Source organism: Miniopterus schreibersii (assembly GCF_964146895.1).
Source record: "Miniopterus schreibersii genome assembly, chromosome: 2".
Lineage (NCBI taxonomy): Eukaryota > Metazoa > Chordata > Mammalia > Chiroptera > Miniopteridae > Miniopterus > Miniopterus schreibersii.
This window is the reverse complement of record NC_138102.1, coordinates 143,957,433-143,972,042: the sequence shown is the minus strand read 5'-3', so window position 1 is coordinate 143,972,042 and position 14,610 is coordinate 143,957,433. Positions and strand designations below refer to the sequence as shown.

The 14,610-nt window shown below is 39.8% G+C and overlaps 1 protein-coding gene across 1 annotated transcript; it reads left to right on the top strand.

The window, feature by feature from the left end:
• Window positions 1–645: 645 nt before the first annotated feature.
• On the top strand, window positions 646–1,581 carry LOC308553325 (olfactory receptor 8S1-like; the record flags this gene model as incomplete). Its single annotated transcript, XM_081129211.1, has 1 exon — window positions 646–1,581. The coding sequence occupies one exon, from the start codon at window positions 646–648 to the stop codon at window positions 1,579–1,581; it is 936 nt and encodes a 311-aa protein (XP_080985337.1).
• Between the last annotated feature and the right edge of the window lie 13,029 nt (window positions 1,582–14,610).

The following is a 14,610-nucleotide window of genomic DNA, read 5'->3' as shown; positions in this document are numbered from 1 at the left end:
AATTTTGTTTTAGCTTTGTTATTTAACTTTATTTTTTAATTACAAAAATAGGTTTAGCAATTTCCTCCTTACATCAGCTCTCCAACACACACAAACACATACACACACAGCTTTTAAAATTGTTTTTAAGATTAAATGTTCCAAATATATGAAAGATAATAATGAGAACAAATAGCACACATAGTACATAACTAAGTCATAAGGAACTGTTACAGAGTTTTGACTGGGAGGTGAAAGGGTGAAACTAAGAAGAACAGGGATTAGAACATATTCTGCAGAAAGTTAGCGCTTGACCAGAATGTTATAGAACATATTTGAAGGTTTAGTTTAAAGAGATAGGAAATTATTCAAGAGTTAGATCTGGAAAGAAAAAAAAAAAAGTAATTTTCTCTACAGCTATTTGTAAAAGAAGAACAATAAATGGAAAGAGCACAGTAGGTTCAGAAGAAAGAAATCACTAAGAAATAAACAAAGGGAAGGGCATGCTTCAAAGGACACCATGAGAGTTATTAGACTATAACAGTAATGAGCAGTTGAAGAAAAATGTATGTGTACATAGAATGGGTGGAAACTCTGGGTTGCCAGAGGAGGCAGTTAATACTTCATTCCTCTTTCTGTTTTCTTCCAAAGGGTTATCATCTTTCGATGGCCTTGGGAAACCACAGCACCATCATTGAGTTCCTCCTCCTTGGGTTCCCTGCTGACCATCACATCCAGGCCCTATACTTCATGATTTTCCTGGTAATTTACCTCCTGACTCTGTCAGGGAACCTATTGATGATGCTGGTGATCAGGGCCAATTCTCACCTTCACACCCCCATGTATTTCTTCTTGAGTCACCTCTCCTTCCTGGATCTCTGTTACTCTTCAGTCACTGTGCCCAAGATGTTAGAGAACCTCTTGTCTGAGAAGAAAACTATCTCAGTAGAAGACTGTTTGACCCAGGCCTTCTTTGTGCTTGACTCTGGGGGAACAGAGGTCTGTCTCCTTGCAGTGATGGCCTATGACCGCTACGCTGCCATCTGCTACCCTCTACGTTATGGTCAGATGATGAACAATGAGCTGTGTGTGGGACTGGTGTGGGGATCTTGGGGCCTGGCATTTGTGGACGCTCTCATCAACACCCTCCTAGCTTGGAATTTGGACTTCTGTGAGACCCAAGTCATCTCCAATTTTATTTGTGAGATTCCCTCCCTATTCTCCCTGTCCTGTTCCAATAGCTCCAATAACTTTGCTGTCCTGCTCTTCTGTGCCCTCCTGCATGGCTTTGGGACCTTCCTCCTGGTTTTCTTCTCTTATGCCCGCATTGTCTCCACCATCCTGAGCATCAGCTCCACCTCGGGCAGAAGCAAGGCCTTCTCCACCTGCTCCTCCCACCTCACTGCAGTGACCTTATTTTATGGCTCAGGTTTTCTTCGCTATCTCATGCCCACCTCAGGTTCCCCGTGGGAGTTGGTTTTCTCCATGCAGTACAGTGTGGTCACTCCCCTAGTGAATCCCCTTATCTATAGCTTAAAGAACAAGGAAGTAAAAGCAGCTCTGAAAAACATGTTGCCAAAAAGTTTACAACATCTCAGGTAGCAGAAAGCAGGTAGAGTATGATTGGGAAACAGCAGAATTACAGCAAGATACCTAAATAATAGACATTAAAGAAAAATTTTTTTGCTCATAATGTCAGATATAACAAGTTATCTTGTAAAGCCTCCTCTCTTGGAGATACAAAAAAAAAAACTGCAGCAAATTACTTGCTTGCTTTAGTACATATTTTATCTTTCTCAGAGGCGGAAAAAATAGAGAACTTTTTCGATTCAAGTATTTTTGTTGCAGATATATATATTCCTTTTGTTTGTGAAACAACAAAATCCTTAGCATTGGGAAACTGTTTATGTCTTGAATTCTCTGTATTCCCATGGGTATGGAATTAGGGGTAAAGTCATGTTTCAAAGTAAAAAACCAGGGTCTCTGAAGGAAGAAAGACACGGGCTTAAGACTCATGGGGAGTCAGTGGAAGGTGGGTTTAATATGAGCTTTGACTGAAGAGGGTCTTAGAGATGAGGCAGATACAGCTTAGGTGTCTGAGAGAGGAAGTCAGCTTGTTGGGCTACAGCCCAGGCTGACACACACCTTCCATAAGCTCTGTGAAGCATTATGTGCTATGTGGCAAACAGTAGAGAATTCCAAGCATTCTAGGGTAGCATAGAAGTCCTGCTTATTTCCCCTTCTAGGTTTTACTGGTGGCACAAAAAGAGAAGTCTGGTTCATCTTGTTCTAGGGAAAGTGATGAGGTTTAGAACAGAAGTGCGTGGAGTAGAGAGGATCGATCCTAGATAGGAGTTTCCTGGGGGTGAAAAGAATGATCACAGAGAAGACCAATCAGAAAAACTGCATAAAGCCATCTACCAAAGCATCATAGACATCTACATAAAACTGCTTGCTAAAACATCCTAGAAATCTTAGATTCCAAATGTAAAGCCATATAGACACTGTAATTTACTCTAAATATCTTAAATGAATACAGATTTAATACTAAGCTGTTAGAATGGAGGGGGTGGTCCTAGTGAAGCAAAAAAGAATGAAATTATACCAGCCCTAGCCCAAGGCTCATGATTCTACATCGGCTGCTGTGCTGCTGGGGCATCAGAGCCAGAACCATTTAGAAGGGGAGCTGCAGAGCGCCCGGGCTGCTGAAGGCGCTGTGCTCTCATGTGGCTGCCGTGGTACCACCTCGTCCTCAGCTTCCTCCTCAAGCCTCCTCTTCCTCTCTCTCCTCTTCTCTTCCTTCTCTTCCTCTTCTTCTTATTACTTATTATTATTATTATTATTATTATTATTATTATTATTATTTAAACAGACCATTGCCTCCAACTCAGAAGACTATTAGCAAGAGAATCAGGAAAATGTCCTGTGCAGGCTTCTAGCCAAAACAATGTAAAGTCTAGAATATAAGGGTAAATGTGACACTCCTGGAGCAAGAAAAGATGATCAGCCCAGCTGGCGTGGCTCAGTGGTTGAGTCTCAACCCATGAACCAGGAGATCGCGGTTCGATTCCCGGTCAGGGCACACTCTCTGGTTGCGGGCTCGATCCCCAGTCAGGGGCGTGCAGGGGGCAGCCGATCAATGACTCTCTCATCATTGATGTTTCTGTCTCTCCCTCCTTCTCCCTTCCTCTCTCTGAAATCAATAAAAACATGAAGAAAAAGAAGAAAAAAGATCAGAAAGCAGACGCCTTGGGAGGACAGGAATTGAAAACCTGGGTCTGTACCTGCCCCACAGAGCAACTGTCCGCTCAACATAAAGGTGGGTCTGAGGTGTTCACCTCCCAGTGAATGCTTAGGCATGCAGGGAAAGGACAGATGTCATTCCTGTAACTCTACTCCAAAGCAAACTATTGCAACTTAGGGCTCTAAGAGGCCTGTGGTTTTTTCCTCCAAACTCTGGGAACTTTGGAAGTGACCAGGCAACATTCAGAAAGAGGCTGCTGAAGGCCCCTCCTTCCTTTGCACCCCTCTCACTCGTGGTGCCTACGTTTCCACCAAGGCACTGCCTCTGCAGACCCTCGCCTGGCTCTTTCATCGGTCCAGCCAATTCACCTAAGGTTTTGTTCTTTGCTTTTTATTCTTTTTTTTTTTTTTAAGGAAATTTGGCTAAAGCAATTTTGTCTAATAATCAGCTCCACTAACAAAACATTTACAAAATATCTATTGTTACCTAATTTCAGAATTTCATACAAGATAGACCTCTTTCAACTCCTTCCAATATTTTACCTTCCTTTGGATCTCTTTTCTACTTGGGAAAGTTCAGAAGTTTTCAGCCAACTTGCCTTTTTCATTTAATGGCACTTTTTAAGGAGTATTTATCAAAAACTTAATTCTTAGTATTTGATTCCTTAATGTTACAGAGTATAAGAACTCATAACTTCTCTTAGATATTTGTCTCATATTTGCATTCTTTGCAATAAATAGATTTATGAAGCAAGTCAACAGCTATCTGTTCTTCATATTACAGACAAGATTGAAAATATTTCATGGATACTGCTAAGCAATTTAAATTATTTTTTACTTTACTTTTGACTATGTTGAAATAAGTATTATTGATTCATGCAAAATACTAATATTTTTCTTTAAATACTTTTACTTAGAAATTATTAAAATACAGAAAAATTGTTATGGTACACAGTGAAAACCACTATTAGCATTTAGGTTTACCTCAGTCCAACTTTTCTATGAGAAATGTCTTTAGGATGCATTTTGATACATAGCTGTAATTATAATTCGTAAACAATTTTGTTTCTGTCATTTTACTTATAAAATAAACATTCTTTATTTTCAAAAATATTTTAGTTTCTATTATATTTTATCAAGAACAAAAGAAGGCCATAGTTTATTTAACAACTCTGCTATTAAACATTTCCAATGTTTCCCCATTTCATTCAATCATTTATCTAGCAATTATTCCAAAGAGTTTCCCTCTCTTCTTCCCTCTCTTTTTCCATTTGTTTCTCTTTCTTTTTTTCTTTCTTTCTTTCTTTCTTCCTTTCTTTCTTTCTTTCTTTCTTTCTTTCTTTCTTTCTTTCTTTCTTTCTTTCTTTCTTTCCTGACTTTTTAATTTTTTTACATTGGTTTCTATTTTTTATTAAACATATTGGAGTGACATTGGTTAATAAAATTCTATAGGTTTCAAGTGTACAATTCTGTAATACATCATCTGTATATTGCCTTGTATGTTTACCACCCAAAGTCAAAAAAATTAAATTACACTTGCAACTTTACATTAATATAACTTTCAAATATCTTTGAGATTTATTGTATAAATTCCAGGTATGTCCAAATTCAGGTATCTACATACCAAAAAGATATGTAGAAAGACATACCCCCCTAGCTGTTTATTACAGTCTGAATTTGGGAATGGGATCTTGATGTGGGATGTGTCCTGCCTGCTCACCCAATGTCACTCTCCAGAGCAGGGCACAGCCTTCTATCAGAGCCCTAGATTTTGACTATCAGTCACCTCTCTCTTTCTTTTGTATATACAGCTCCTTTCCAGTCTATAAATATATATATCACAAACCTTAAACTCAATTTCCCCATTTGAGGCTATTTAGCATAGTAACGAAAAGCAGATTTTGAAATCTTATGATATAAATTTAAATCCTGACTCCTCCACTTAATAACTTTGTAAACTTGGACCAAATATTCCACTGTGCCTCAGGTTCCCCGTCTGTAAAATGAGAGTAATAAGGGGTTCCAGCTCACTGAGTTGTGGAATATTAGTCATCATGTCTAAAACGTGGAATAATACCTGGAATTTGGTAAGATTAATAAACGTTGACTATTACTTTATTGTTGCTCTGGTCTCATTCCCTTCAAAAATTTTTAACACATACCAGTTTTTAATGTTAATGCACATCTAAATCTCTTCCAATCTGGCTAACGCTCTTACCATTCCAACAATAGACCACAAGTCTAAACTCCAGAGGGCATTTTGCATTACTAATCCTGCAGGATCAAACTGCTGCTTTTGTCACTGTTGATCAGTCCTTAACACCACCTCTTCCCTTGGCTTCCATGACCCGCATTTAACTGTTTCCCTGAAAACCTCTCTGAACATTGAGACAAATAATCACTAAAATATTCATCTGAGAGATGTTTACGAATTCAAATTATGTGGGCAAAGGAAAATAACCTGAAGGTCAGTTAAAGATCAGTGCACAGCCCGGCCGGGCGTGGCTCAGCGGTTGAGCGTCGACCTAGGACCCAGGCGATCGGGGTTTGATTCCCGGTCGGGGCACATGCCCGGGTTGTGGGCTCGATCAATGACTCTCTCATCATTGATGTTTCTGTCTCTCTCTCTCTCCCTTTCCTTTCCTCTCTCTGAAATCAATAAAGATATATTATAAATAAATAAATAAATAAATAAATAAATAAATAAATAAATAAATAAATAAAAATAAAAAAGATCAGTGCACAGCTTCCTTTGCTTTCCCAAATGTGATGTACTGAGACTAAGCACATGAAGGATGTTGCCACCTACTTTGTCTCTCTTCAGATCACACCAGACAACCTGAGAGTTTTCCTCAAAGTCAAAGCTTCAAAACAGAAACTCCAAATGCTCACACTAAATAGAACTCCCTGAGCTTTTAAAAAATTGTTTGTTTCATATCTGAGTCTAAAATTGAGTGTCCAGCTGTGACTACAGAGAATAAAGGACATTGGCTCCTCCATCTCCTAGGCGGCCAGGCTCAGCTAGCCAATTCCTGGCTGCCCAATCTGTTCCTGCCCTTCTGAAGGGTTACTTCTGGGAATCACTTCGTGAATTCTCCTAGCACAGTATTTAGAGTCAGAGAGGAAACTAAAAAGAGGGGTGTCCTACTGTTGGGCTTAAGACTATTGGAGAGAAATTCTCACACCTTTTGTTGAGGGTTTGAGAATCCTGGTGGCTAGTGGGAGAGACAAGCAGGACCAAGCCGGAGCTCAGAGAATGCATGCCTTGAAGCTTCTAGGGTAATCACTTGTGATGCTCTTATTATGACTTAGCAAGAAAAATAAGTCTTCTGAAGGTCTTATAATTAGGTTATAAAACTACTGATCCTCATGAACTGAGACCTCTCAGGGAAGATCAGCGTGGCAGGAAATCTTCTGAGCCACAAAAAGCCTATAGCCCAGTAATGTCTTCATGATTCTTGGAAGTTTCCCTCTCTCTGTTCTGGCAATTTATTTCCCTCTCCTCATAAGATTTCTTTCTGGCTCTCTGAGATCACCCTTGGTCTTCTTTTCACGCATGGTCTTTTCAGACTTTCTGCTGGAGACTGAGCTCCCAAATCTAGGCAGACTTTCATATTTTTCATGCAGTAAGGTCTATGTGTTCACCTCTCTGAGCAGCTACTTGGGAAAAATTCTCTAGCCTCTATGACTTATGCTGGGCAATGGGAATGGGGATTTTATGCATGCTGTGTTCCAACTCTGCATTAGCCCAGGCCCTAAGAGTACAATGAAAGCAAGGCACAACAACTAGGTTAACAGGGGAGGAATGGAAAGAGTATATGAAAGTAGGGAGGTGGGGGCAGGGTGGAGGGAGACAATGGGAAAAAAGGGGGACATCTGTAATACTTTTAACAATAAAGATAAATTTTTGAAAAAAGATTAAAGAACTAAACTGAAGGGAAAAAAAGTAGATGGTGGCGTTTTGGTCCTTTCTAGGGCCCAATCACATGTACCATAAAATTTACTTGCTGAGACTTAAGTCTCTCCATCTTTAAAACTGATCAAACTAATATAGATGCTGAAGAAGCACATGGGAGAATGACAGAAGGCAAGAGCATTTTAAGAAAAAAATTTTAATTCCATGATGTTATTATTCCATGGTCACCTAGTTTCATTCCTTATATTTTTGACTCTGCGTAACACCTCTTATCCCTTGTACACAGGAGGTCCCTTTTCATTGTGCACTCGTGTTTAAAATCTGGGTTAGAGCCCTAGCAGGTTTGTCTCAGTGGTTAGAGCATCGACCCGTGGACTGAAGGGTTCCGGGTTTGATTCCAGCCAAGGGCACAAACCTCAGTTGCAGGTTGAATTCCCAGCCCCGGTGGGGGGCGCGTGTGGGAGGCAACCAATCGGTGTGTCTCTCACATCGATGTTTCTCTCTCTCTCTCTCTCCCTCTCTCTCTCTCTTCCACTCTCTCTGAAAAGCAATGGAAAAAATATCCTTGGGTGAGGATTAAAAAAATAAATAAAAATAAAATAAAATCTGGGTTAGATAGTTGAAATTCGCCTTTTTTTTTAAATGAAAAATTATACATTTTAAAAACATTCTTGATAAATATGAAATTTATTTCCAGCATCACCTCAAATCCTTATAAAATATTTCCCCTAAATTTTTATGTAAGTGTGCTCTATGTTTTTACTATACTATCACTTGTCAACTTCTTTTTGGATGTGCTGTATTGCTGAGGAATACGCTTTGTCAGGAATATGGATTGAGTGCCTACTGTGTTAAAATCACCATTCCTCCTCTTCTAGCTAATGTGAAATCCAATAGTCATGTGAACCAATAGGACTATATTCCTAATGACAATAGCTCTCAGCAGTAAACAGGTTTAACTGTGTGATGAATGTAAGTACGCATAAGGTTTGGCAAATGAAAAAGGTGCCTCTATACTTTTACATACCTTCGCCCTCAAAGATGCAGATTTAACCCAGACATACAGTGATACGAAAATCATACCTACTTGTGATTAATTCTCCTCTTTACTTGCCCATCCCAGGCTATGGGTCACATAAGCAGAATAGGGGAGCAAATTTACGATCTTTTAAGCAGCTATGAAGGGAACACTAAAGATGGTCTGGACGGAAAAGACACTGTCTCATTCTACAAAGGTTCTGAAATGGGACCTCGTCTCAGAGAAGGGTAACAGATATAAGGGCAAATACAAATTAAAAATTAGAGGCTTAATTTTTCCTGTTGAAAATAAAGGAAAAGATTTCTCCCCACTCCCCTTTTCTTAGAGCATTTACTTTAGAAAAATGTAATCATAAGTTCTTTATCTCCTTAAAATGTATGCAAATCTTTTAAAAATTAAATAAGCTTCTTGCCAGCTTTATGACCCAGGAATGTGTTTCTCAAGGACCTGGGAGCCATCTCTTTGAAATACAGTCATCAAAGTACCAAGTACCAAGTAAATGAAATATGCATCTCTCTCCTAAACTACTTTTTGTCATAATGATATGTATATTTTTCCTTAGATAAAGCCAAGTAGCAAACAGAGATGGCCACCCAATTACCACGTGAATTTAGGATGAACTATCTGTGATAAATGGTGCAGTCAGGTCCTCTTATTTGACTATTTTTCTTGAGTTGTATGTATGTAACAAGTTGTATTTGCTTGGTCACATAAAAGATTTCTTTGTCTTTACAATCCCTTTGAGGATTGCCCATGATGTACATCACGTTCTGGTTTAATGATTATTCAAACAATAAAACTGTTTTCTTTCTCTTCTCTTTCGTGGTGAAGTTTTCTGGGTTGGAAGGAGATTTTGTTTTTAATTATATTTCCCCAACACAGGCAAATGAGTTACCACAGAAAATGGTCAACTGATCAATAAACAAATGTGCTTGAGTACTAGACATAGTCAGTCTTGGCTGCCTTATTGTCCAAAATAACAATATTTTATAACAGCCTCAGTAGAAGGTAACACAGGACCACTAAGGAACCTGTAGATGTTTATGACTATTTCTTGTCTTACAGTTCACAAAAGCACAATGAGAGCCAATATGTTAACAGAATTTTGAGAGGAGCACGTACTTGGGTGAAGTAGCTCACTACTACATACATCAACACAAAAAAAGAACATTGTATTGCCTCATTTTAAAAATAATCTACATATCCAAAATTATCTTCTCTAAGGTACCACACCACACTCCTCTAGAACACCAAATTTGCTTTTCTTCAGTAACTTTAATGTATTCTGATATGTATATGTGTGTGTATATATAATATATATATTTAGTGAGCACTAAGTATATATTTAATATTATAACTGTACCAAATAATAATTGTATCAAATAATATATTTAAATTATATTATTTGTTTTAAAACTCTAGCTTTTAGAATTTTATCTAGCATACTGTAAGACAATATTTATAATACATTGCTTGATTTTATATATTAACTTGGATGCTATAAAAAAGAAATTTGTTTATAAGTAGGTGAGAATGTAGCAATTAAGGGGATTGTGCCCAGCTGGGCCTGGCTCAGTGGTTGAGCATTGACCTAGGATCCAGGAGATTCAATTCCCAGTCAGGGCACATGCCCAGGTTGCGGGCTCAATCCCCAGTTGAGGGCATGCAGGAGGCAGCCGATCAATGACACTCTCACTCATCAATGATGTTTCTATCTCTCTCTCCCTCTCCCTTTCTCTCTCTGAAGTCAATAAAAATATATTTTAAAAAAGATGTGGTATTCAATTAATGATGTGGTGCACAATGGAATATTATTCAGCCATGAGAAAGAAGGACATCCTGCCACTTGCAACAAAATGGATAGATCTTGAACACATTATGCTGAGATAAGTCAGTGAAAGACAAGTAATGTATGATATCATTTACATGTGGAACCTGAAAAAGCCAAACTCATAAAAACGGAGAGTAAAATGGTGGTTATCAGGGCACGGGGTGTGGGAAAATAGGACAAATGTTCTTTTAAGGGTTCAAACTTGCAACAAGTAGTAAATAAGTCCAAGAGCTCTAATGCACAGTACAGTGAATTTATACAATAATATTGTATTATAATTATAAAGCTTGCTAAGAGACTAGAAATTAATTATTCTAACTGTAGATGAAGAAAGGGCCACATTCTAAATCTGACAAATTCAAGAGAGGCCTACATGGTGGTCCTTACAAATTCAGAGACCTAAAGTAACCACGTGGGATGGTCTGAACACAAAAGTTCCTAAGTACAGGGGGCTTAGGGCAGGTAGTCACATCCTAGGCCTGTAGCTTCCTTAACACCTTGCTGTTGGAGCCAGAACTTGCCGGGGTCCAGCCCCAACAGTCCAGGGATCCCCAAAGGTGTGGACGGCGTCAGTGAAGAATGAAAGACACGGAGACAGCGTTCAGAGCATCATTACAATCAGGTTCTTCCTCCTTTATTGCCTTTTTTCAACTGTATTTATGCTATTTGACTTTATTACTGGTTAAATAACATGACATCATGCTTCATTCTGGTTTCTGTTTTGGTCTTTTACAATTCCTTATTTTATGGTTAAACTTTCTTATCTGACCTTTGCTAAAGAATTTATTACTGTTTAGCTATGTTGATTTTAATCTCATCTATTGTCTATGTTTCTATTGTCTATTCTAAAGGTTAATCTCTAGTTTGCTATTTCTATTCTAAAGTTACCATTCTATTACTTTTCCCCTTAAGCTATAAGGCAATAACTAAGGCAGATTTTCCTAAGCAAAGGTTATGCAAGTACTAAGTAAAGGTTATGCAATTTGCGCGTGATTATTTTTAACTATGGTGGTTAACCGCCTGTCTGGCCCCGAGCCTTCGTCTCTTCGCTTACAGTCCTCGCAGCTGTTTCTCAGGGGAACTGTCTGCACAGTTTGCAATGGTATTTTTTAAGTTGTCTGTGCAAAGCCTTTTTTACCTTCTCCTCTAACAGGCACCGTGAGGGCCTCGTCTCCCCAGCCTTTCCAAGAAGCTTGGGGTGTCCCATACCCGTGTATGTTTGCCTTTGTACATGACTTCTCTCCGTCCTCACTGTAATATCCTGTGTATGGTAAAGGCACAGGAGTAGTCTGAAACAACCTTAGTCCTAGGCTTCTTTTTTCCTTGCGGTGGTTCCCATAATTTTCCCCTAATATAAACATTCCCCAATATTATATTCCTTAGTGGGGACTTACTAGTGGTTTCTCTGGGAATAGCCCTGCGCCAGCAAGTCAGCAGGGGCCCAGGCCCAGGCCTTTCCCTGGTGGGGAACTTCCTGTGGTAATGGGCCTCACAAGTCCTGAACTTTCTGCTACAACCTGAGTCTGAGTTCCACAGGAGCAGCACATAATATTTCTGCACTCCTTGGGGCTTTTACTGAATCATTGTCTTTTCCAGTCCCCTTGCTTGAGAAAAGTTTCCAGCTAGGGCAATGCCCTTTTCTGGTGCAGTGACTCGGGTAAGGACACAGAGCTCAAGAAGAGGAACAAGCATGGGAAGAGGGATGTGCCACACACCAAGTCCCACGGAGCATCTGCTGTGCGGATGTCTCCTCCCTGAAGCCACTGTGTCAAGCAGCAAGGACGGAAGGCCTTGCCGCAAGAACTCCCCCGCATCCTCGGCCACTTTCCGCACTTGAATACTCAGCAAGGTGTTTAACAAAGGTCAACCTTTGCCTCAAGCCTGTCTGTTGTCTTTTTGCATCTAAGATAACAGACCTTTGAAATGTCAGCGTCACCCTTTCCGGACGCCTCAGGGCACGACCCCAGCACCTGAGCCGACCACCGAGCTCACTGTCCCTCGCAGCCTCTCTGCTGTGAACTTCACTAGGAACGGTTCTGTACCCACCAGCCTGAGAGGCATGATGTCTCTCCATTTGACTTCTTCCTCAGTCTCTGCTTTCCTTTCTCCCGCTCCCTTATTCTGCCACCGATGGACCTCACGGAACCCACTTACATCACCTCCTTTTATTCTAATGTATAAAATAAGCTGCAAAACTGCCGTTCTCCACAGCATTTTTCTCAATCTGTTGAGATTTTGCTTCCTGGCAATTGTCAGTTTGGCTCAAATAAACTAAATTTTTCTATTGGTTTGGACGTTTCTTATATGGACATAACCACTAGAAATAATAATTACATAATGTTTACAGCTACTAATTATCGCTACAATGGCAATCATATTGCAATATATAAATGTTGGTCAAATACTGAATGGCTATGTTTTCACGCAGAGATGTAGTCTGTGGAAAGAGAACAAATAAACAGTTAAGCCTTTGGGACAGTCAAAGTGGTGCTCCAGCTGTATTTAATTAGGTGACTCCCTGACTGTTGATGTTGCGGATGTTGATGATGCTTCTGGTACAGAAAGCAACCTTTGGTGATTTACACGAATAATCAGATGAAAATGTGATATCCAGAAAAAAACCACCATTTACATATACTTTCTACTTCTGTATATTTAAATTTGTTTAAAATAAAATGTTTTTACCACAATTAAAGTTTTGTTTTAAAATTTTTAATGTATTTGGACTTCATTTGAATTGTAGTAAATGAAAGAATTAATTTTGGCTGACATAATAAATGTTTATTTTCTTCTTTTGTCATTAAAATATCTTTAATACCTTTTTCATTTTTAAAAAATCTTCAATATCTTTTTTATTTTTGTTTTTTATCATTATCCTATTTTTATAATCACAAATATAAATTTAAAACAAAAAAATGGGAAGGAAGGGAAGGACAAAAGGAGGGAGGGAGAGAGGAAGGGAGGGAGACAGGCAGAGGAGGAGGGAGAGAATTCCAACCTTTAGAACTAGAAACCCTTAGAATGCTATATTCTTATATTTAGAAATTATTGGCCACTCTAGGGCCCCTCTTATATGATGCAACTCACTGAAACGAGTGATACAGGGGAGGAATAGTTGGCCCTGGAGGACTCATTCAGATTCAGAGCAGGCCTCCTGCTTAACCTCTCTAGGGACCTCCCTCACTCTCTAGGTCCAGCTGCTATCAAATCCCTCTGGCCATTGTTATTTGGGCAGCAGAGTCAAAAAGGCTTCCCTTTGGACAGCAAGACTACAGGGATATTGACAGGCTCAGAAGTTCCTCCTGCATCTTCTAAAGAAAGGACAAGGTCAAGGAAGCCATGGAGCTCTAACCATGTCTGTGGCTTTTGCTCTAGTGTTGGAACACAACCATTCAGGTACCCTCCACTGGGAGCATCTCTTCTTGGCTTAGGGAGCCCAGATGAAGACAAATCTCCTTCTCATTCAAATCCATCTTCTCCTAAAACTAGTCACTCTGGGAATCTGTGCGTGTACAAGCCATAAATAGAAATCAGATCCTCATTTATCATCTTCCTGAGTTACCTATCAAGAACGGAGGGGGTGACTGGTTTACCTTCCTCTGATCTAGGCTAAACCCTATAACTATCCATTTTACCAGGTATTCTGGGTGTTCTTTTATCTTTTATCTCTCCTTTTTTTTTTTTTTTTTTTTGGCTTTACCATCCCTGCGATGTGGAGAAGATGGTCCAAGTTTGACTTGGTTTTATACAAACCTCCTGCTACCAACTCAGAGAATAACCCAGTCTTTGTGGACTCTCATGTTAAGATCTGAGCTTACAGTACAAACAGTGGACATTATAGATTCACAGAAACCCTGGAATGGGAAGGCCTTGGAGTAACTGATGTGCACAGCCCTTCCTTCCATTTGGAGGACTTCTTCCTGGCTTCCATGAAACCAGCAAGCACCCCGTGTGCCACTTCTGCTTGGGTTGGCACGGAAGGGAACAAGGAGTTTCTACTCAGTGCCAGAAATACCCAAGGAAGATATTCCTCAATCTTTAGGATTTCTAAGCTGAAATGGATTTTAGAAACCATATAGTTTTCTCAGACTGTTATTTTTTAAAATAAGACTATTTTGTTGTTTTTTAACTCACAAATTTACAGTGGCAGAGAAAGGTCTTATACCATCATCAGGTGTCGCCTTATCCCTAGCAAGCCATCAAACATTCCTCATGGTCTGTCAGCCAGCTGGTCAGCCCTCCTGTGGTTTGAACTCAGTTCCTTTTGGAACTGGAGAACAGCACTGCTCTGTGCTCTGGCGTCTGTTCCCAACTCCCTTCCTTTCCTTTTCCAGTCTGGATAATCGCTGTTCTCTGTCCTTCTAAGTCTGATTCTCTACACCCTTCCTTCCCACCTCTCCACCTTGGCCAGTAGTTTACTGCCTTAAGCTGGGAAGGGCTGATGAAGTCTGACATGGCAGGGTTGCCTGTGCTGCATGATCTGTTCTGGGTCAGCCGTGAAGTTTTACTCAATGCCTCATTACCAGGCATGTTCTGAGGCTGATAACCCACTGGAGCATTCTTTCCCATTCTTGTCCCTCTGAAGGAAAACTTGATTGCTCC